This window comes from Triplophysa rosa, linkage group LG19 (assembly GCF_024868665.1).
Source record: "Triplophysa rosa linkage group LG19, Trosa_1v2, whole genome shotgun sequence".
Classification (NCBI taxonomy): Eukaryota; Metazoa; Chordata; class Actinopteri; order Cypriniformes; family Nemacheilidae; genus Triplophysa; species Triplophysa rosa.
The window spans coordinates 10,306,447-10,330,223 of record NC_079908.1 but is presented as its reverse complement, the minus strand read 5'-3'; the positions used below and the strand labels follow the sequence as shown (position 1 = coordinate 10,330,223).

The 23,777-nt window shown below is 38.3% G+C and overlaps 1 protein-coding gene across 17 annotated transcripts in view; it reads right to left on the bottom strand.

Annotated features, from left to right (window-relative positions):
• nrxn2a (neurexin 2a) overlaps positions 1-23,777 on the bottom strand; it is a 316,441-nt gene that overhangs the window by 247,694 nt on the left and 44,970 nt on the right. For 9 of the 17 annotated variants that reach the window (XM_057359543.1, XM_057359542.1, XM_057359541.1 and 6 more), the window contains exons 3-5: positions 14,460-14,480; positions 5,667-5,696; positions 5,435-5,473 (exon numbers count right to left, since the gene is read on the bottom strand). In XM_057359543.1, the coding sequence (XP_057215526.1) occupies positions 5,435-5,473; positions 5,667-5,696; positions 14,460-14,480 (90 nt within the window). The remainder of the gene's footprint in view (positions 1-5,434; positions 5,474-5,666; positions 5,697-14,459; positions 14,481-23,777) is intronic. The other 8 variants (XM_057359544.1, XM_057359546.1, XM_057359545.1 and 5 more) reach the window with 3 other exon arrangements.

Genomic DNA, 23,777 nt, shown 5'->3' with positions numbered 1-23,777 from the left:
TTTATATGTCAGGTTGTTCACTGTTCGCTATATGTCTCCAACCTTTCAACCAGATTTGTGATATTTTATGAACCATAACGTTTTTATCTACATTTAGCATTAGTATTATTGATCAGCATGTGAACATTTGTGACCCTGTGAAAACCCAGGCTAAAGAGTCATAATCGAATAAATTATTAGATAACCAAAGATTAATTTCAAAAGATTTCAATCTTTAAAATGGCATTATTCAGTCAATATTCAAGATATTGTTGTTATATTTTCACAGAATATTCTGTAGGATGATTTTATGTAGAAAACAGTAAAAAGACTTTTGCTGGGTTTTCACAAGCAGGGTCACATTTTGTAATGAACAACGTTCTAATTGGGAAATTATTTAAAGATAGAAGTTCTGGTGTGAATGGCATGGAAATGCTAATTTAGTAAGTAACTTTGTTTTGAAGAGAGCATTTTAATTGTTACATTACATTTGCTGTTTGTATGTTTTCAGCAGAGGTTGCGCTAGACTTTTTTATTGTCCGTCATTTTGACGGACAGGATCGTAAAAAATCTGTCATAATCTATTATTACCCGTCACTAATGGTGCAAGGTGGTGATACGTGGTAATTAGCATGTTCGTGATGTACTTCACGCTGTACTCTCGGAACTTAAAATATTTTAATGCAATTGAATGCCCAATAAAGCCGTTGTTGTTTATATTCATTTATATATTGAATGTTTCTGTTGTCAGACATAAAATGATAATTACAGACAAATGTGACCCTGGACAACAAAACCAGTCTTATGGGTCAATTTTTCAAAATTGAGATTTTTACATCAGCTGAAAGCTGAATAAATAATCAGCCATCAGTTGATATATGATTTGTTAAGATCGGACAATATTAGGCCGAGATACAACGATTTAAATCTCTGGAATCTGAGGGTGCAAAAAATAAAAATACTGAGAAAATCGCCTTTAAAGTTGTTCAAATGAAGTCCTTAGCACAGCATATTACTCACAAAAATAAAGTTTTGATATATTTACGGTAGGACATTTACAAAATATCTTCATGGAACATGATCTATACTTAATATCCTAATGATTTTTGCCATAAAAGAAAAATCGATAATTTTTGCACTAGAATATTTTGTTGTATTAACTGAAGTAATTGGATAAATTGTAGCAAACACTTTAGTATACTTAAATATTTACTATGGTAAGACTCAAAAACACTAGTGTGTATGAGTTTTAGTAGTTTACTGTAGTAAATACTAAAGTACACTAGATCGTTTTTCACTTGGGAACTAATTCAAATATGGGACAAATTTCATTGATACAGCAGCCTTTATAGAGGGAAATATCAGGCTTACTTTAAATGGAGAACTAGGACGGCCAGTAGGTGGCGTCAATCTTCCACTGAGTTAGTGAATCATTTAACAAACTCGTTCAAAACCCTAATCTAACGCTATGAATCATTATCTCGTCCGAGTCATTCAAAACACGCGTTCATTTAGGAGATAAACACCGCAAAAAGGCAGATGTAAGTGTTCAAATGAATATTAATGCACATATGCAACATTACTACGGCACTAACGTTTCAAAAATAGAGAGGCATCGCGGGTATTTTGAAGCTTTAGCATCGCGATGCTACCGTAGCACCGGTACACCGTGCAACCCTACTTGTAACACACGGTGTTTTGTACTCACTCATTCACAAGCTGCTGTTTGGTCATGAATGTGCTGCTTCTGCCGCTCACTGAACAGAGAAGACGCTGAGAGAGACATTTTTCCACTCACTGAAAGCTAATGTTTATCCAAAAAGACGCTAGTCGCTTTTCATGAAGGACAACCTCTGTAAACACCGCACCACTGCGCGCCTTTGTGTATATGAGTGCACGCCACGCGGGGTCTGTGACAGATGCATCTGCACCGCGAGACTCCGCTGACCGCACGCGTTATCCAAAATGGACCATGCATTGTAAGCTAATGAATGCGAAAGCCACAGAGCCTACAATACATACTGTGGATATCAAAATATAAAATAAATGGCCTGATGAAGGATAATATCTTTTATACAGTATAGTATATCGAACTGGGCTAAATTGATTAAATATTTACTTCTCTTCAAAAACCATATTGTCCGGACCTCCGTTTGGAAGAAAATATAAAGACCGGACCTCTTGGAACTTTAATTGAATACCCCTGCTTTACACTGTCACCCCTTTAGATGTCCATTCAAGTGTGCAGTGAAAAATAAAAAATGTGCCAATGTGCATGTGTTTTTCATGCCTTAAAGGGACAGTTAACCCAAAAAATAAAGATTCTGTCATCATTTATTCACCCTTGAGTTGTTCCAAATCTTTATATTTGTTTTGTTCTAATGAACACAGAAAAAGATATTTGGAGGAATGGTTGTTGTAACCAAACAGTTATCTCTTCATTGACTACAATAGTATGACAAATGACAATGGTAGTCAAAAGTGCCCCAGAACTGTTTGGTTTCTTACATTCTTCAAAATATCTTTTGTGTTCAACAGAACAAACAAACAAAAAAGTTTTTCCTACTATGGTAGTTAAAGGTGGCCAAGAACGTTTTGGTTACATGCATTCTTCCAAATATCTTTCCCTGTGTTTATCAGAAAAAATAAATGTATATAGGTTTGGAACAACACGAGGGTGGGCTTAGGGTGAACTGTCCCTTTAAGAGTAATAAAGACACATACACTAGAATAACATCTTGACTGAGGTTGTCATAATTCATGCATAAAAGTGTAAAAAAACATTTTTTATATAACATACATTATACATGAATTATTAATAAAATTTGCTAAAACGTTGCAAGTTTTGTTCTTTTGAAATCATGGAGTCATGGACTCTTATTAAAGATTTTTTTTAGTCAAGCACTCATATTTTACTGAGAAATCTGCATATTTCTAAAATGCAGATTTAATAATGCAGATTTTCTTTTAAAAATGCATTATAATCCTTTCACATTCTCCTTTTGTGTTCCACAGAGAAAATAAGCCCAGCATACTGCTTCAAAACAACATGGGGTGGGTAAACAATTGTCATTTTTGGGTGAACTGTTTCTTTAAAGGTGCAGTGCAAATAAAGTCTACTGAAGATTACTACTGTCCTGCATCCTTTTAAGTAATTAGGGTTACTCATTAGTAGCTAATAAGTAAAAAGATGGGTGGAACTCCCCCCGCCCACACTATAATTAAAAGTCTCCATTACACATCTGAGCCCACAGGGACAGAATTCTCATCCTCCGCTCTCTCTCTCGTCTTGACCTCAGCTTACTCCAGGGCCAAAGAAACACTCCGATCCTTTGAAAAGAAGTGCAGTTCAGTTCATCTGGATAATATAAGGACCTGCCGACAGCTGGGGTCATATTACTCCAGGTAGGCAGCGAGCCTGTTCTACAGAGATGCTCATACTGTAATCCATCGCTATAGACTTTAAAACCTACACTCTTAAAAATAAAGGTGCTTAAAAGGTTCTTCACAGCGATGCCATAAATGAACCATTTTTGGTTCCAAAAAGAACCATTCAGTCAAATCAGCCATCTCTTTCTTACTTTTTTTATAATCTGAAGAACCTTTTTCGCCACAAAGAACCTTTTGTGAAACAGAAAGGTTCTTCAGATGTTAAAGGTTCGTTATGGAACAAAAATGTTCTTCTATGGCATCAAAGAACCTTTTCAAACACCTTTTTTTTTGTACCGAGTGTAGTCTGAGTTTTAAGGCACATTTAGGTAGGTGCATTCCTGACGGATTCTGTTTTTAAAGGCAGGCAGCATAATTACGTCTTGTTTTGGAAAAGAGGCATTTTTATAAACTGAGGGCCGTGAACCTCTGGGGGGGATCCTGGGGCCACAGTTTTTGTGGCATTTTATGAAATATAGACATTTATCATATAAATGTTGTGCAATCAAACATCAGGAAAATAACAGCACTAACCAGAAGAATTGATGTTCCAGCATTGTATAATGGAATATGTTTTTAGTTGAATTAAAATGTACGTTTTTGGGGGACACAAAGCGATGCACGCAAAGGGGGCCTTCCAACGGAACGGTTTGAGAACAACTGTGCAAGAGCATCACATTGTTAGCATAGCAACATGCAAAAGAATAGTGCGCTGTCTGTACGGTACACTGTGTTGCTGCCTATGTAAAACATTTCAAACCATTTACATGCTTAAGAAGCGATCTACTTTTCAGATCGAGAGAGCATAACTGAATAGAACAGAACACAGTATCTGATAAAGGATTTTATGTAGACACGACTTTTGACAATTATTTTACTTGACACACCGTATTTTGAAAGTACACAGTAAAGCATTCATAGCAAAAATAAAGAGCAGTTCATGCTTCTTAAGATAATGACAGAATCTGATGGAAGAATAAATGTGCTGCCTTTTAAGCTTCCTTGATTGGGCAGACAGTCTTTGTTGCCGCCTTGTCATTTTTGTAACAAGGTCTTAATAATGCAATAATGAGTGAGATGCTGAAAAATAGCGCAAGAAAATTAGCGTAGATGGAATATCGGTCGAATAACCAAGTAAACAAAACAAAAAACTGTCCATTCCTAGTTAAGCTGCCTAGGTTTGGAATCTGTATTTAAAATAAAGAATGAAATAAATAAACGCAATACAAAATGTTTGTGTAAGTGTGTAGCCAACATATTGCAAACTCAAATCCAAAACTCAATTTCGACCCAGATGCATTCAGACGCGTTTATCCTGTCTGAAACATACAACACGTCCTCTTCTAAATCCTGTGTCAGATCGAATGACAATGTACTCTAGTAAGCGGAGCGCTCTGATGAAGACATACATCTTTGTATGAGTTTCATGAACCATTCATTAGCAAATCACGCAATTAGAGGAACTTTGCTTATCTCGCACACGCCTGTAATCACTGGAAGTAATTAAGATTGACAGGTCGGTTATGGAATCAAGCTGCCTTCTGTTATTGCGGCAGGCGAGGAGGGTGCGGCATCTAAACTCGCTAGATAAATAAGTCTGACTGAAGTGTTTTTGCGTTTTAAGCCATGCCACGCTAGGCTACCCTTATAAAAATCATTGCCGTTTTAAAGCTTAGCCTGACTACACTGCAATTCCAAGTACACGCCGATAAAGGAATGTGAAGTGTATAATAGATAGTAATAGTGATGACAGTTATCAGGCGCTACAATGAGATGCTTTGGCTGAAAGAAGACAAGGAATGTTTCAAACGGTACATTATTTGCATTTCAAGCACACACCCGTAATAATCAAGTGGAAATACAGCAATAAAAGCAAGAACATGCCTAACTATTTACTTTTATTTGATCGACAGCCAAACAGCTAGAATGACAGCAGAGCTCTGGCTCTGTGCATTCTGGGTACGGTTTGCTACCGCACGACACAAGGACCAAAACAAACATGTGAGGGAGAGCATAAGAGCGTTACCTGCTGCTGGAATGGCCGTCAGAGGAGCTGCTCCTGGGGCTGGGCCAGAGGACAGGACAGGGGTGAGAAGACGGACATGAAGAACACACAGATAGCAGAGAATGAAAGGGTCACCAACGGGACAAAGAAATGGAAGAAAAAGGGGCAAATGACCTCGTTTTTAGATTCAATGGAAGCAAGGGTTAGGTACGAAAAAGAGGGAGAAATAAAAAAAACGGGAAGGGCCCCATACCTTGGCTCTTTAACGTCAGGTGCGCCAGACCTTGAGGGAAAGAAACAGGAAAAAAGGGAAAAAGAAATAAGAGGGTCATAAAAAAGGCACGGGCGGAAACGAAAAGCATTGTCACAACGTTTGACTGCAGTTTGTGACAGACATCCTGAGGCAAACACGGATGCCAAATTCAAAGGAAACCAAAGGAAAAAAATAGGAAGGTAAAATAAACACACACACTTCTTCAGGGGAGGGCAATAGGAGGTGTTGGGGGGTAGAGGAGGGGGGAGGAGGGGGGAGGGGGAGGGGGGGGGGGGGGGAGGGGAGGGGAGGGGAGAGGAGAGGAGAAGGGAGGAGAGGAGAGGAAAAGGAGAGGGGGAGGAAAAAAGCATTTCAATTGGCACAAGCGCCAGAAAGGCACTTGCTAACAAAAAAAAATGCTTTTTCTCCGAATGGAGCACATATTCAGTGTTTGGCAGATAGCATTCCTTAGATCATACGTTTTATTACTATAGCAGTAACAACCATAAATGTTGCATTTGAAAGCCACAGTCTCATAAAACAGCACAGAGAGATAGGAAAGCACCGAGGGCATGTCTCATAAAAGCCGGCAGGTCCCAAGATCAATTCTGCAAAGCGCGCGCTGCACAGGCTGCTGTAGGTAACCCGTCCGAGACAGTCGATCGGCTTGCTAACAGACAGGCCTGAATTTCAGCGCTGTTATAATGCATGCTGCTTGACAGCTCAATACCAATCAATTACACACACCAAAGCGGGAGCCATTATCCGGCGGTTTGCGTTCTTGTAATCACGCTGCAGTTGCCGTTGTTTACTCCGACTAATGTGATAGAGAGCCGAGCAGAAATTCCGAAGACAATCAGATATTGCTTTGCAAACCCAGACGAGGGCCAACAAAGTCACAGCAAGTCATCCAGCAAACCGCCACGTCTGATTTAGTATTTTATAAGCGTTAGCTTGAAAGCAAAGCAGACCGGAGGTATTTGACCAACAGCTCATGCATGAGGAAACTCTATATTGAAAAAGCACCGGCACTCCATTTACACATTTACTTATTTCATCTTACAGAGATCATGATTACCTTTAGGAATCGCACAGATTGTGTCAAATTAGCTGAATGTTCTCCGGTGAACTGAAGTGCATTCAAGGCATATTTAATTGAAAAGGAAGAACATTTCCTCTAAATTCCGAAATGTCCCTCCGAGGAGCCCGATGGCAAAACAATTTCATATTTAAAGAGACAGGCCCGTGTCTGAGCTCTCATTGCGCATGCATTTCATTTCTGTGAAACAAAGGCAGACTGTGATTATAGTGAGGAGAGTTACGGCGGCATTGTTCTCGCCGATGTTCCTGTGCGATTCCCTGACAATTACCACGGTAACGTCATCGGCCAACACTGCACTCTATTAGCCAGATAACACGGCTGGAGAATGGATCATTGTATCAGGGAGTTACTAGTCATTGTGTAGCCCATTTCATAAGAATCACAAATGAAAGGACGGAGATGATGAAAAGTAGTTTGTTCCTGAGAGCGGTGAAAGAGCAGCGTTGTGCGGAGCCTTTAAGAAAAATCACAGGGGAACAGTAAACAGTGATAAACAGAGATGAGATCTAAGGAAAGCACAATGACAGAAATATCTGCACTCTGCAAAGCTGCTACAAAGGCTTTTTAACAATTAACAGCTCTGGGAAAATGACCTTCCCTAACTTAAATAATTCAACATTTAATATGCCTTCCCGAACCTAAGTGGTAATACGTCATGCCAAGATGCTCAAAAAAGATGTTTGGTTTAAATTGAAATCACAAAAAGCAACACATGGGTGATTTTTTTATATTTCTATAAGTAAAGAATTGTAATATTCTCTGTTTACACGAGAATATTGGTTATCATTACCATAATGGGTAGTTTCCAACTTAAAAAAAATTATGAATAATGTTCAACAGTATGACAATATACTTAATTAATATCTAATTATGTTTGTGAATAAAAAGTTGCTTAGACATCATGACTTTTTAGCAAAACATGCTATGAAAAGAAAACGTTTTTAGGGAGTTACGGTAATGACATTTTTAAGGTCTTATTTTAAAAAAGATGTTCAAAATTGTGGCAAAGTTATAAAATGAATGCATCTAAACATGACAGACCTTGTTTTAATGCCTAAAAGGGCAATTTGTTGATCTTGTTTGACATCTTGCAAGCCAAGATTTCGTGAGAATCAACCACAAAGCTGAGCTTTCGGTCTCTTTATCCATCTGTCAGTGGTCAGACTCAGTAGTTACCTGGTCCAGTGAGGTGACACCTCGTGTTATGATGCCCATCCGCTAAGAGCATCGCCTTTGAAAATCATCCATCATTTATGGGCCTCTCACACTTTCAGACACATAAAGAGAAGTTCCTTTATTTATAAATGACCTCATATCCTGACTTTCCCGGCATCTGTTATAGCGTATCTTTCCCACCTTAAATGGCATTCTTTCGCCTCATTCATTCTAATTTCAGCCACAAACGCCCATAAAAGCGCCTCTCCCATGATTCTGTCTGTCACTAGTCAACTGTCACATCTGTTTCATATAACAGTTCATGCCACAGCGACTTCTCAAATTTGAAAAATGAAGATGAAATTACCGACAAACTGGCAAGTAATGGAGTAAATCGAAAGCACCAACTGCATCAACAGACAGCGAGGGAGCATGCAACCGCCCGAGAATTAAAGTGCAACACACCTTGTTAACAAATGTTGAAACAATGATCGGCACGGAGAAAAAGGTTGCGGAGCTGCTCTGCTGTGAAATGGAGGCATTTACACTGTGTTTACAATCATATTTCTTGCTCAACAGCCTTAACTAAAAGGAACAAGCACACAGCCAGAAATAATCATTAAATATTAATTGATTTCGGTATCATACTTCTATTACGGTGTAATGCCGTGCTACTTTGCATTGAGGATTTTTTACATTAAGCGGTTTCGTCGAGCACTCGGCCTCCCACAACCATCAATTTTTCATTCACTCTTCAATTTGTGAAGGAGACGATTTATTCAGCTGATATAACCAAGAGATAGAACGACAGACAGTAATGGCTCGGTGAGAAGTCCCACTTTCCTGTCAATGATGCGCATTTGAATATGAAACAGGTAGGGGGATAGTGCACCTACTGCGCAGATCAAGGGACTGAGCAACCTTAGCCCAAAGGTGCTGGCATTTTAAAGCAAACGTATGCTGCATGTAAACATTTATTTTCCGAGAATGCTAATGCGCTCCATCATTTCCACAGCGCTGTCTGACGTAGAGAGGCCTGCTGCGGACGTCTGCATTGAAATGCAGTGGCCCATCTGCGTTGGCATAGCAACAGGCTCCTGTGTCTCCCTTAGTATGATGTTACCCGTGCAACTAACCCACTCCCATTCGCTCCTTTCTGTCTGCTTCTCCTCCTCACTTCTGCTTCTTTTCTGTGCTGTTATCATGGCCGTTCGCTTCCACCTGGCCATTGTCCTCCTGCAACAACATGCTATAATCTGGATGAAAGTGTTTGTGGAGTGTTTATCTTGTTCAAATGAAATGAGTCAATAGCCCTCGCATAAAAATCTGCAGCTCGCAAATTGTTTTCTGGAAGAGGGAGATATTTTTTTCAAATGGCCGGTGAGTATTGAACCACATGCTGGAATAACAGAAAAGAATAAAAGACAATTCATGCAAGGCAATCAAAACAGCTTGTTGAGCTGAACGTGTTACCATTACAACATTTGTTTCAGCCCGTAAAATGAATATTGCAAAAAGCATGGGGTGATTTAATATGCATGACTTGGTCAATATAAAAATGTTAAATATAACTGTTTTTATCATTTAAAATATAAAACATTGCCTTTGCTGTTTATAATGTTGTTCATCTGAACAGAAAGGTAATTAAAGGATAGGCTCACACACATTTTGGCCGATGCCTAAAGTACTGTATGTTGCTGTGGAAACAACCATCACAATTTCCCCCCAAAATCAATCATAAGTATGCATGACAAAATGACGATGCCTGCATGCAGTGTGACAGAGCAAAGCATTTTCGAAAATACTAGGGTGTGGAAGACAGAGTTATTCGATATTTATAAATATGTATCTCATGATACAGCAGTGATATTCAAATAAAAACATACAAATGGGTAAATGACAAATAAACGGTACATGTGTCCTACAGCGTGACAGTAAAAATGTAGAAAACAAACTGTTATTAGATATTATTTATATTTATAATTATAATATAAAACAGCATAAGAGAGATTTATATTCATTGTTAGTTTTTTTTACATTTTTGCTGTCACATAGTAGGACACATGTACGGTTTGTCAACTACCCAAATATAAAAAAGATCTATTTATATTTACCTTAAAAACATAAGGTCTGTCAAATCGATTAATCATGAATACATACAGTATTTAAGAAATATGTGTATATACATACAAAATATAAATTATATTTATATAATATTTATAAATGCATACATTTTAAATATTCAAATGCATTTATATAAACATGTAAATATACACAGCACACAAACATATATTTACTGTATTACACAGACATTTCTTTTGGAATCGATTATTCGCGATAAGCCCTAATATATTTTAAGTAAATATAAATGTAAAGGAAACTGACCACCATTTAGAGCAGGTCTGTGAGGAGGAGGCTTTAAAGGAATACTCCACCAAAAATGAAAATTCTGTTATCTTTTACTCGCCCTCAAGTAATTCCAAACCTGTTTAAATTAATTTGTTCTGATGAACACATAGAGAAAGATATTTGGAAGAATGTTTGTAACCAAACCCGTGACCTTCTGGTTACGAGTCCGACTCTCTAACCACTAGGCCACAACTGCCACCACATCAACATTCTGTACCTAGAGCAAGACAGTGCTGTACTGGGTTTTAATGATTCATAATCTATCGGCTATAATGCATCGGCCTAAATGTTATTATCGGCCGATACGATAACATTTAAAATGACCATTTATTGGCCAATACTGAAATGGCCGATAATTTATCGTGCATCCATAATTTTATTTTTTTCTACTATGGTAGTCAATGATGTCCCATAAATGTCAATTGCTAACATTTTTCCAAATATCTTTCTTTGTGGTCAAAAGAACAAAGAAATGTGTACAGGTTTGGAACAACAAAATTTTCATTTTGGGGTGGAGTATCCCTTTAACTTAAAATACACTTTTTCTATTCAACTAAAATCCTAACTCAGATCTAGCATATAACACAACTGTGCAAAGCCCAATGCAGACTAATGTGAAACTACAAGTGAGTGAAAGATCACCATCCCTCACAGGTTTAGACACCTATACGCTAAACTGCAGATTCCCACTCCTAATCTCCACACACAAGTAAAGATTATAAAAACAGAAAACCACCAGCGATCGCAATTCACAGCAACTCTCAGCGGTCCATGAGCTGCTAGTGGCAGCAAGCTTTGCTTTGCAAATGCTCGCTATATAAAATTCAAAACCATAACCGAGTCTCTATCTTCTGCATATCAAAACAGATCTTCTCTGATTAGCTCCTGCACGGCACTGAATGAGAAACCTCGGCATATGCTGAGAAAGGATTAGTTTGCTCTTCTCTAAAACTCCTGGAGGTTTTCCTTCAGAGGGAGGATTATGTCAAGGTCACTGAGGTACGGAGACGGACGGGGTAGGGAAGTTTCAGCTGTGTCCATCTTTTGACGCTCTCACATCTTGCTCTGCTCTCACAGGACGCCACCAGTCCCGGTAACTGTGGTCAATCTTGCTCTACATTGCCTTAAGTCAGCAAAAAGTGTAAGCAAATTTAAATGTATAAACAGAATTTAGGATTACGCTCCTGTGTTTGGGATTATCATAGAAGTGAGCAGCAATGACATAAGAGCTTTTTCCTCCAGAGATGGAAACAGAAGTCTGATCTGCCTGAGAACATCCCGGAGCCTAGGATATACATCAGAGTGCAGATGGCTAAATAAGGCACCTTAACATCCCAACACATGAGCCGACAAATCTTAAAACCGCAACGCAAAAAGTAACCAAATCTGCAGGGATCTGAAGTCACATGCTTGCATGTCTTCTCATGTCACATATTTGGAAGTACTGCAATATTTTAACATTTTGATATTCTCAAGCCAATCATTGATATTTTAGTTACATTCAGAATATTCCAAACCATTGTTACAGGAATGTTTGTTACATTGTTACAGGAATGTTTGGAAAATCACTCAATTATTTCGAATTATTCAATCAAAATCCAAACTCAACTTTTAAACTTTTAATCACATTTCAGGACCACTGCATCCTCTGTTCCATTCAAGACCGAGGCCTATAGGCCAACTATACTGTAAGTCATCTAATTTGATTTTGGAAACATATAGATTTGCATATCCCAAACATATCACTCTCAAGTCATCCAAAATGAGCCTTAAGTAAGTGATCCAATTCCAATTTAGCCACATATATAAAATACATTATATTTAAATAATATAGGATTCTCACCTCATGTACCGTATATTAACATACTCAGAATTTAAAAGTACGAACTAATGTGAAACCTACATCTAGTATTTAAATGTCACATTACAAGTAACTCTGTGTTTTGCGTTCCCTAAAATGAGTGTCATCTTTGTTTCAAGCATTCTGCGCTGGAAACAAAGTGCTGACATCGTGTGAAAGCTTTAATCCAATAAAGACACAAGCATTTCGTAAGAAGGCACATCCCTGTCCAATTCTTGCCATTTGATGTTAGCGCAGCGTAGCGTTTGAATGCTTCACAAGGGAATTCAAGGAGGAATAGAAGTCTAGGCTGAAGCACGTCTTCTAAAGAAAGGCCTGTGTCATCCACGAGTGTCAATGTGGCCTCTCAGATAACCTCTTTCTGTTTCAAACCCCACAAAATTAACACAATACAGAGACCGCCCAGTGATCACAGGCCTTTAATAACATTACAGACAATGCCTTTGAGTACAATTCAAAGGAATAGTGCGCCCCAAAATGAAAAAAACTGTTGTTAGTATTTGTTCGCCCTTGTGTAACATGCTTTTTCTCTGAACATACTGTATAAAGTGAAATTTCAAGCAACTCAGGTCTAAATAACAACAGTTTTTAGTAGTTAACAAATCTGCGAAATCTTCAAAAAGCACAAGCTTAAGCTGCCCATGCAATGAAGTGCACGTCCTTTAAAGCACACAGAGCTTTGTGTGATTTTCCCCTCCACTGAGCTGTTAACTTGACAAGTAGATCAATGACCGAATCATTGAATCAGTGAGTTAAACTCAAGAACCGGATTAGTCAGATTCATAGACGAAACTTATCCAATGCCTCTGACTCTTTCCAGCTGTGTGATGATTCTTCAAAATCTCTTTTTCTGTTTAATAAAAAAACATATACATGTGGCTTGGTACATATTGACAGTATTTTCATTTTTATGTGAACTATTCCTTTAAATACTGGGGAAAAAATCGGCCCTGGCATTTTTTGGCACACATCGGCCCTCCACCATTTCTGTCGACGGCGGGGAGGGGGTTTGGGTGATGCGCATGGATAGGTCTGTCGACCGGGGGGGTTTGCATGGTTAAGTCTGTCGACGGGGGGGGGAAGTGGCATGCATACGTGTCTTTTGCATTCGCATTGCGTTCATTCACATTTATAATGCGTCCATCTGAGCGGCCAATGCGTCCGTTCCGGCCCCAAAAGATAGCGGCCTGGAACGCCAGATGACCAGTCCGCCCCTGGCGCAGACTCTTTCCACAACAAAATGTTACATTTTTTCCTCTTTTTAAAGAAGTCTGTTTTTCCAGACATCTCTTCTCTTTGGAATTTCTCTTTGGAATGAAGGTATTTAGTAGACAAAAAAGCAACCAGACTTTTCTGGGTTCATCTGTTAACAATGCTTTAATCAAACCTGTTAAATAATTCAAGTATGCCATCATTTTCATACCCAAACTTCGGCTCCAAGGTGAAATCTAAGACATCACAAATAACCCAGGTGTCTTGGATCTATCAGACAGACAGACAGACATTTTTCCTAAAACATCTTTGACAATAAAGATTGAGTTGATAAATTTCCCACCGAGCCCAATACAAAACCTATCCATCCAACGCAGAAACGCCGAGGTCCTTGAAAGCAAAAAGCCACAGGCTGGACGTAGCAAACTACAGCGTTTATGTATTATATTTGAAAAGACTCAGTGATGTAAAAATCATGCATTCTTGAGCCCATCCCCGACATTAACAAACTTGCCTGCGAGTAGTAGAGAGTCAAGCCTCGCAGGATCTCATACGCTCTTCTCACCCCGACTGCAAAGTTCAGTTTATCTTCCCCATGAGCTGTATATTGCAGAGCGCTTTTGCATGACCACTGCCAGCTGCTTTAACCCTGGCCTTGGTTACACTTACTCAGGCTAATTCAGCAGATCTAATTCAGAGATCATTTCAAGCTGCAGGGCCAAAGCCCCGAGCCTCCGGCCGGGGAAACTGGAGAGACCAATCTCTCTGTTAAAGTCTGATTATAAAACCCTCCCCAAACATAACCAGACCTGCAACAAACATCAGCCGGGACACACACAGGGCTATTGCTCAAGTGCACTGCGAATTCACCGATCCGGCTTTGTCTTGTTCATGTGTATCATTTTAGTCCGACTTCGGTCAGTCAGCAGAACTGCAGTACAAACTGACAATGCCTTTACAAGCAGTGGAAAAACGATGCTACCCGAACAATATAGAATGCAATCGCTATCAGCATTTATATATCAGATCTGTAAAAAGGAATCGTTGGTCTTACCTCCCAGAACCTGCTGGAGAGCTGCACAAGGGAAGAGAAAGAGAGAAAAATAAATCAATCAGCAAAAGCACAGACTGTTTTTTTAATTCAGACTATAACTAATGAGAAGACATGACCAAATGTCATTGCTGAAGATAGACTCACCTGGCAATTATTATTACATAAAGACTCTCACAGCATAACTCACCGAGGTTTAAGGTTATGTCTGCTATTTAAATAAGTAAAGGTGGTTTGAATGTCAAATCTTACTAACAATTATGAGTTAAAAAAACCAATGGAAAACCAATTCGATGACAAATATTATGCAGCAAATAAAGCAAAGTATTATTATGAAAATATACTACTATAATATAATTGAATAAAAGCATGTAGAACTACTTGTAATCCCAAAAGCTTTAAAGTCACATTTACTCCCACATTGAAAATATGACTGACATCATAGACAAAAATAAACAGTAAAATAAATGTCTTGGAGGACAGACAAGCAGTTGGAAAAGTAACAATTCTTTAAAAATGCTTATGGAGCATTATTCAAAAGCATAAATGACATGTTTATGGGCATGTGGAATAATATATGCTACTTCAGCAATGCAGTAAGATGTTTTGCAAAAGCTCATAATTGCATCGCTGAGAAGTTTACAGTAGCTCTCTGTCAAACTATAACATGATCAAACTTTGTGCACTACTTGTTTGAGTCATAAATCAAGTCATACATTCAAATTCTTTTGCCATCATTTCAGCTATAGACGAGTAGATGATTGGACTCATGGGAGCTGGTTTCAGTGCCACTCTCTCAGATGTAATGATTACAGATATAAACATTAGCTCATGAAACCACAGTAAAGTGTATTACTGTATTTAGTAGGGTTTAGTAGGATTCCTCAAGAACAAGAAGTGCTACAAAAGGTACTTCACAGTGGTACCATAGACAAAGCGTTTTTGGTTCCTCAAAGAACAATTTACTCAAACCATTTGTTTCATTTTAATAGTCTAAAGAAATGTTATCCTCTTTTGTTTTTATGGAACCATCCAGCCAAAAACCGTTCTTCTATGGCAGGGGTTTTCAAACTGTCAACCTTTTGTGAAGGACCCCCTTCCGGAAATACATATCCATCTATGTATTTGTATGTATAAAGAAACTGATGTTGAGAGATAAATTAGCGTGATATTCTAAAAGCGTACAGTTACAACGTCAAGTAATGTTGAATGTATAAACTGGAAGAGAAACATTTACAATTCAAATTTGCTTTGACATTTATAGTTAATAATTCATAGTTTAATTTTCATGACAGCTTAATTAATAAAGAAAATTCTGAATCATATGCATGAAGCCAATATTCTTTAAACCCAGCTTTCTAAGAACACTAAGAAATCAATTTGAACACTTGAATGTTTTTCAATAATGTTTCAATTTACAATTTTGGCATTGTTTTTTTTCTCTGAAACTTCCTGGGAACCCCTTAAAACTGTTTTATGGCATCGTGAAGCACCTTTATTTTTAAGAGTGTAGAACCTATTAAGCTGCCTTACTGCTTCCTGGCTACACCGCAAAGATTATGGGTGTGATTTCAACAAACCAGTGTATGCTGTACCTTACAGTAAATGCACTACTAGTCAGGGTTTTTCCTGCATAGAAAAGTTGGTGGCGGCCGCCTCCGTCAAGTTTCGTGCCGCCTCAGTCTCTCGCCAAAATTATGTCAGGTGTCTTACTGTCTTCACACAAAACACTGCGTGTATTCTTTGAACAGACTGTCATTTGTAACTGCAGTTGCGGCATTACGCTTTATTACACGGCTCATTTGAATGCTTGATTCTGATTGGCCAGTCGCGACGTTCCAAGATTTTTTATTTTCAAATAACAACCTATCAAAACTAATAACACCCTGTAACCCGGATGCTGCAAATCATTTTGAGAGGGGCAGTTTAATATTACACAAAAATGAATCATAAATATATCTTTTAATAACATATATGACATTATATTTACAAATGATTAAACCAATTTGCCTGTTCATGACGGTTGAACATCGTTTCTTACTTTAAAACCGAAACTAAACAGCTTTTCCTCGAGGAAGGTATGCATTCGGTAAAAATGAGATAACAAAATATTTCAAATTCACATTTAATGTCCAGTTTTTTTCTCATGTGGCAAGTAGCCGTGTAATAAGCGGGATAATGTTCAAGCAGCCGACTGTTATCGCGAAATAAGCCTCCGCTTCGCGTCGGGTCCTGATCACACTGTCGCGCCATATTTCTGCAATAACAACCGGCTGCCTGTACATTATCCCTTACATAAAGGGGGTGCTGTTTCTTTATCAGCCCAGTGAGGCGCTGAAGAGTTTCAGTACAAGAGCTAATAGGTGAATATTGTTTGTTTTGCATCCAAGTTTGTTCAATTTCTTAAAAGGTTTCTTAAATTAACATGGCTTACATCATTGTATAATGTTTTAAGCTGTGCAGTTGGGTTGTTGAATCAGCATTACACTGTACACAGCGAGTTCACCAGTATGAACGCACATTGCGATCAGAACGACTCACAAACAAATGACTCCTTTGAACCGATTTGTTTAAACGATTTAAACTTTTCAGTCACTAGCGAATATAAAAATCAGTAAATCATTCAAAGCTCAGTAAACCACAAGAGAACGCAGGATGTGAATGAGCTGTGTAAATTTAGTGGTTAATTTAGTTGGCTATTGTGGGCTGAAAAGTTAGCTGAAAGGGATAAAAACCTTTATTTGATTTAAAAACATTTCTGTTTGGTTGAATAGAAGTAATGTTTTATATAACTTAATAATTGTCATTTTCATCTAATTTGTATTCTTTAATATGTAAAGTGTTTGGTTAAGCTACTTAAAGGTACGGTAGGCCTACACGTGCATGTGTGTACAAGATAAGGATGGCACCGCCTCAGCCTCGTTTTGAAACAGGAAAAAACCTGATAATGGCGTCTGTCAAATGCAAGAACATAAATGTACATAGGCACCAAACTGTTTTATTCATCCTTATACATCTGAACTTTGATGAGTGTGTGGTTACTTTCATAAAAACAAAAGTTTAAACAAAAGTATATAAACAAAGGTTTTAGAAGTAGAATCATAAATGCAGCTGTTCTCTTTTAATATAGATACTGAATGAAATAAAACTTTTCTTTACCCTCATCCACCATCTTGGATTATGTTATTTCCTGTAGCTTCTCATAATGCAATACAATACGGGATTTAGCTAAAACAAGTAAGCAGCATAATGAAGTTTCCTACCACAGGGTGCACGTTCGTGTTGTAAAATGCTGCCTTCATAATTAGCTCACTAGGTTTGGAAAAGATCACAGACAAAAAGCAATTTGCAATCAAACATACGCCTGAGGCAAGGGCTGCAGAACCGAAATGGTATAGCCGTGGTCCTTCCTATTTTGACTTGCATTGTTGTTTTTGATGTTACCCTGTTGATCCTATTGTGACGTAACCAACATGAGCATATGTGCAGTATAATTAACATTATGTGACAGAAACGAAAGCTACTTTATAGTCAGTGATCTGCTTTAAAACGTGGATGTGGTTTACAACTCCCACTTCTCTGATTTGCAATACAATCTGTCATTATTTTGTTATTAATGCATGCCTCAAACTCCACACATCAAACTTCACTACTGCTTAAATGAAGCTAAATATTCAAAACTATATTTATTTCTACCTACCAACTGAGAAGCTAAAACAAGATTGCTGTGAATGCAGTTAATTCAGCATGAAAATGAGACATCAAGTTCACTAAAAACAGGTCAAATTAATGCAATGCAATGACCGAAATATAAATGTCGTCAATTTCTATCATTATGAAATTAAAATATAATGGATGATTTAAAAGGCATACATTGAATCCCCTTCAATAAGTGATCTTAAACTTTTGACAGAAATATTCAAAATCATCTAAATCATTTCTAATCAAATGTGGAAAATCTATATTAATGCCTCGTGGCTTTAGCCTATATGGTGCTCAATAAAATCCAGATCAAGTTCTCCAAAAGGACATATGTGAATTTAATGGCGTAATCGAGACACAGGACAGACACGGGCGAGCACCAGGCCAGGCGAAGCATGATATAGTCTTTAGTGTGAAATAATGGGAGTCAGTGAAAAAGTCAAAGACTTGCAAGGTGGAGCTTGTGTGGAGCTGGATGGTCTGGTCGTGGAGGGTGAGTCAGATCATCGTTGCCATTGTGATAATGAGGAAAAGTAGCTGTGAGCAGGGCTGTTTGCAGCTCTTAAAGGTGAAGGGCAATGATACTCGTTCTGAAGCGCTAATGAGAGCGAACGTCTACGTCCATGTGGTTCTTATCTATTCAAAAAGCAAGCCATAGAGACGAACCGTACGCCCAATTAAAGAGGAATCTTTATGGATCCTATTTTGCCATCAGTTGTCATTATGCAGCCATGGAGACGTACTAGCATATACAAGTGCACACAAGAAAAGAGTGCTGATCTGTTATCTGTTGACCCCATTTTCGACGCCAAAAAAGGAATTCAGGTTAAACTCAGGATAAGTTTAACTAACAGGTGAATTAGAACACGTCTCATATACGAATACACAATGTAAACGCCCGTCTCTGAGCGCATTAGCATGCAAAGACAATGTTTGCAGGGGGAGCTAAAACTACAACAAAAGCCAGGACAAAAGGCGACACAAAACCCACGGTGCAAATGCTGCTCGATTGCCTGAACCGAGACAGTAAATCTCTTAATCACACTGTGTTTGTGGGAGTTGCTTGCTTGGCTCTGGATATCAGGCCATGCAAAACTGTCAGCCGCCCATAAATCACAAGGGCCGCTTTAACCTTTACAAGTGCTCTCCTCGGCTCCCTCAAATTGGTCACGGCAACAAAGTCCTGGAGAATTGTAATGAATTGAGCACGAGCGTGAGAGCTGACACGGTGACAGCGGCTGGAGTTTCTCAGACACGAGCACGCTAGGCTAACACCACGCAGGTTATTAGCATGATCTCATCCTGTCGGTTTGAAAAACTGGAGTGGCATGTAATCTGTCTCTATTTAGTGGAGTGATGCTAATCCTTTGCTTGATCTGAATTGGGTCCTGCAGTGTGAACACAATTGTCAAATATGATGAAGCATCTTGGGTAGATAAAATACCGCACGTAATTCCAGTCTTATTTAGAAAAAGAATCTTTTCAAACAGCTAAATATAGTATACAACAGGTTGTTGTTGATGTTTTGTCTGTAATATACATTTAACAAGGAAACCGAAATAAATTAACATCTCACCTGCATCACCAGTCTCTCACCAGCATCTTATTAACAACTCATTTTGCGTTGTTTTTGTAAAAGGTCTGTTTGGTCATCAGTTTTGACTGTAAGTGTTAAAGTTGCAAATTAAGCACTGAAAAATGTACAAACAGAGAAATTGCAGTTTTCCTCTGGAGTATTCGGCTGGTGAGTGAGTGGCAGCTCATGGTACCAACACAGAGAGGCAGAAAATCAATTTTCCAAACTTTCACTTTCACCACACCTCAGTGATCTTAACAGTCTAACCTGAGTCTCTCGCTACCATCTAGAAACATCTCAATATACTGTCTTTATACAAAGGGACATAAATAAGTAAAAAGTATACCACAAATTAATGGTGAAAATGTTCTAAAATTTTAATTAAGCCATCATTAAACAAAAAGAAATCACTAAAATTTATTTGTTTTTATAAATATTGGCCCCTGAAAAAATGGTCTGTACATGAACATGGTGTGTTCATGTACAATGTTTGCATGTTTGTATGTTCTTTGAATCAAAGAACGTCTTTCAGATAAGGCATACATACAGTAAATGTTTTTGGCTTGTTTTTCAAATTCACTGAACTTCATTAAATGTAGCGAACCCATGACAACATTTTGTGATGAAAATCATCAAATCCACTAGCACGCATTCATCTCTTCGCTTGTGTCGCTGCATTCTGACTTTGTTTTCGACTATAAGAAACTCAAAAATGCAAAGCCACAGGCAAAGCAGAAAATGCACTTGAGTGCACAGGGACGGGATTTGGGGCGTCTTTCCGAGGTCTAAAAGCAAATCTGACAAGCTCCAACAAGCTTCTTTTATTAAACAAAGGAAGCAAATGCAAGCAATATATCTAACACAAAGATCCTTTTTCCACTGAGAGGGAGAGCTGGCATTCATTGTGACCTTGCAAAGACTCGGTGCAAAAAATCAGGAGGTGTGTAGACTGATCTTGTGGACCTGTGATAACACATTGTTCATGGAACGTAGGAAAACGAAATGAACAGGGATCATGAGGGACGACGCCGAGTGGAAAAATGATGTTTTACATGAATTTTCATCATTTGGTGTTTCTTTACTGACATGAAATAAAAATGTCAATGTCTATATACTGTATACGAGGAATTAAATGTTTATCATAAGAGTTACCCAGGACCTTAATAAAAATAAGAGAGAACCTTTAACATTTTGCTTCCTGTTTTCCAATGCATCTTACACCAACGAGCATTAATCATTGTAATAAAGTGCTATTACTGGTTAACTGTAGATGAGCAGTAAAGGAAACATTCAGCTTTAACCTATAACATTTACATTTATGCATTTGGCAGACGCTTTTATCCAAAGCAACAGTGCATTCAAGCTGTACGTGTTTCCTGGAAATCGAACACATGAGTTGACAGAATATACCAGTTGAGCTACAGGGGGGGAAAGAGTTAAAAAATATACCCAAGCTGTCACTGGGACAGTACCCTTTAAAATGTCCTAACATGTCTCATTTAGGTTCAGATATTTATTTAATTGGTACCAATATGTACATTTAAGGTACTAAAATGAATTCTTTAGGTGTACTTTTTGAAAGGGTATCGCCCCAGTGAAAGCTTGGGTACATATTTTAACCATTTTTTCTGACAGTGAACAACACCAAACAAACAACAAGAGAGATTCACAATTGTTTATTTGCACCGTTGTTTTAACACCCGAAAATCCCAGTAAAGCAACAAGGCTCTTCAAAATTATGAAAATGTCTACATCTACAAACTGCACTTCTCATTATTTTAATGAGTTACTGCTGCCAAACAAAAAAATATAAACACAAACATCCCTTTAAAATAAAACAGCACTGAGACTTGTCAAAGTAGGAACAAATGGGCCATGTTTGCACAAGAATCACGAAAAAATGACATTGACTTTCAATGCTTACGCTATTCCAGGGCATCTAGTGGTCAGTTCACCAAAAAAACACAAATCTGTCATCATTTACTCCCCTTCTTGTCATTTTAAACCTGTATGACTTTCTATCATCCGCAGAACACAAAAGAAGATACTGTATGTTGAAGAATGTACTCAAAACAATGGCGGTACTCATTCACTTTTGCACAGACACAAAACCAGTGCAAGTCAATGAGAAGAAAGACAGTCATACAGGTTTGAAGTGACAAGAGGATGAGTGAATGATGACAGAATTTTCATTTTTGGGTGAACTATCCCTTTAAAACTCTTTTGCAGGTTTTTGCATTAAAACCCATTGCGCAAAAGTGGCTCAAGTGTTTAAAGAATTCACCCTTGAGTGTGTTGCGTTACAAATGGCCCCTGTGCACAAATAGACAAGGCAGCTAAAAAGACTTCATGTCCTGTTTTAATTATTTGCTGAATTGCTGCCTAGCGCGCGAGCCATTATTTTACTTCTTGTGTTCTCTGCCAAGCACGACAAACTACGGCACTGATTACCGCGCAAGCGGTTGCTGGCAGAAACACGCGAGCCCTTAGACGGGTGAACGATAGCTAACCTCGCACGCCTGCGCTTTGGCCTCTTAAGAAATACAAAACGGCATGACCGCAGCAGATGCCCGACGGAGAAGAAAACACAGGCACGCTTATGTCCTTGAAACACGCTTCTCGCCGTTGTTAAGGGCACCCTGGACAAATTTGTGTTGATAAAAAACACTGACTCCCAAGTCTGCATTATTTAAACACTGGGAGTGAACGGCCTTGCTCGCATAGTGTAGTCTAGTTCCCTGCACACTTAAAAGAAAACCGCTGTGAACTGAGTTCCTACCGCCAAGCAAAGACACCACAGAAGGGATGGAATCCAATAGTTCAAGAAAAGCTTTGATTCCGATGCACACTGGACACGTTCACAGCTTTGCTCTTCCTTTTGTTAATACAGCCAGACTACAGGCGTGGGCGGTATGACCAACAACTCATACCAAAGTAAAGCTATATTTCACAATATGGTTTGTTTTTCCTGGAAATTCGACCACAAAACGGTTTCTATACCACATAACGTACACTAGTAAGATTTTTGCCATCATTTCAAGAATAAGCTACATGTTACATAACACTCGAGCTAAAAACTAATTATAAACCTAATTTGGATGAGTCACATTCAGAGCTGTTGTAAAACAGCTGACATATGCAAAGTTCGTGAACACATCCAATGATAATGTGCCAAGTTGTGATGTTGCTTGGCAACCGTAAACAACCTACACTGAGCGGCGTGGCAGGATGACTCAAAACTAAATTGCTCCCATTATAATCAAGGAAGCTGTCTGTACTGGATGCATCCATCTGAGACATTTTGCAGAGTATAGACTATAGTTTTGGTGTCAGGTTTTTAAAATCAGCCAAAATTATACCGCGGTTAAAAAGACAAAGCAGAATTGACAACGACTGAAATATTTGTACTGTCGCAAGGTATATACCCTCATACCCATGTGAAAAAAACACAAATCTATAGAAAAAATAGATCTTTTTAACCTCTTCAGCTCTGGCACTTTTTTACCTGATTTTAAGAGTGCCCTACCCACATATACAGTATTGGAGTACATTGATGATTTTACAGAAAACCCTCTCAATTTTAAGGATTTGACTACTATTCTGTTATGTTCCTCTAAGGTGTTAGATCTGTGAAATATACAGTGATATTCTTGAGAATGAGAACTTTCATTTGATAAATGACTCAAATACAGTATGTTTCGTGTGTTTATGTGATATGAAACTGAACATTATTCATATGATTTTCACAGGGGGGAAGGGAGATGGGTTTTGGCAAGATGAAATAAGACCCTATTATATTCTTTTATCTAACATAAATGTGAAATTGATGGGACTAGTAAGAAATCTTCAGGTTCTAAGCTTTCAAAAGATACAAATGTTTCTAGTTTTGTGCTCCACAACTTATAGATTTGATGATGCAATGTTGTACTGTACACTGTGATGCAATGTTGTACACAATACAATGCTGTGATGGAGATTAAAAGGGAAACTTCTGCCATGAATTACTCGCCCTCAAGTCGTTCGACAACCCTAGGACATCCGTT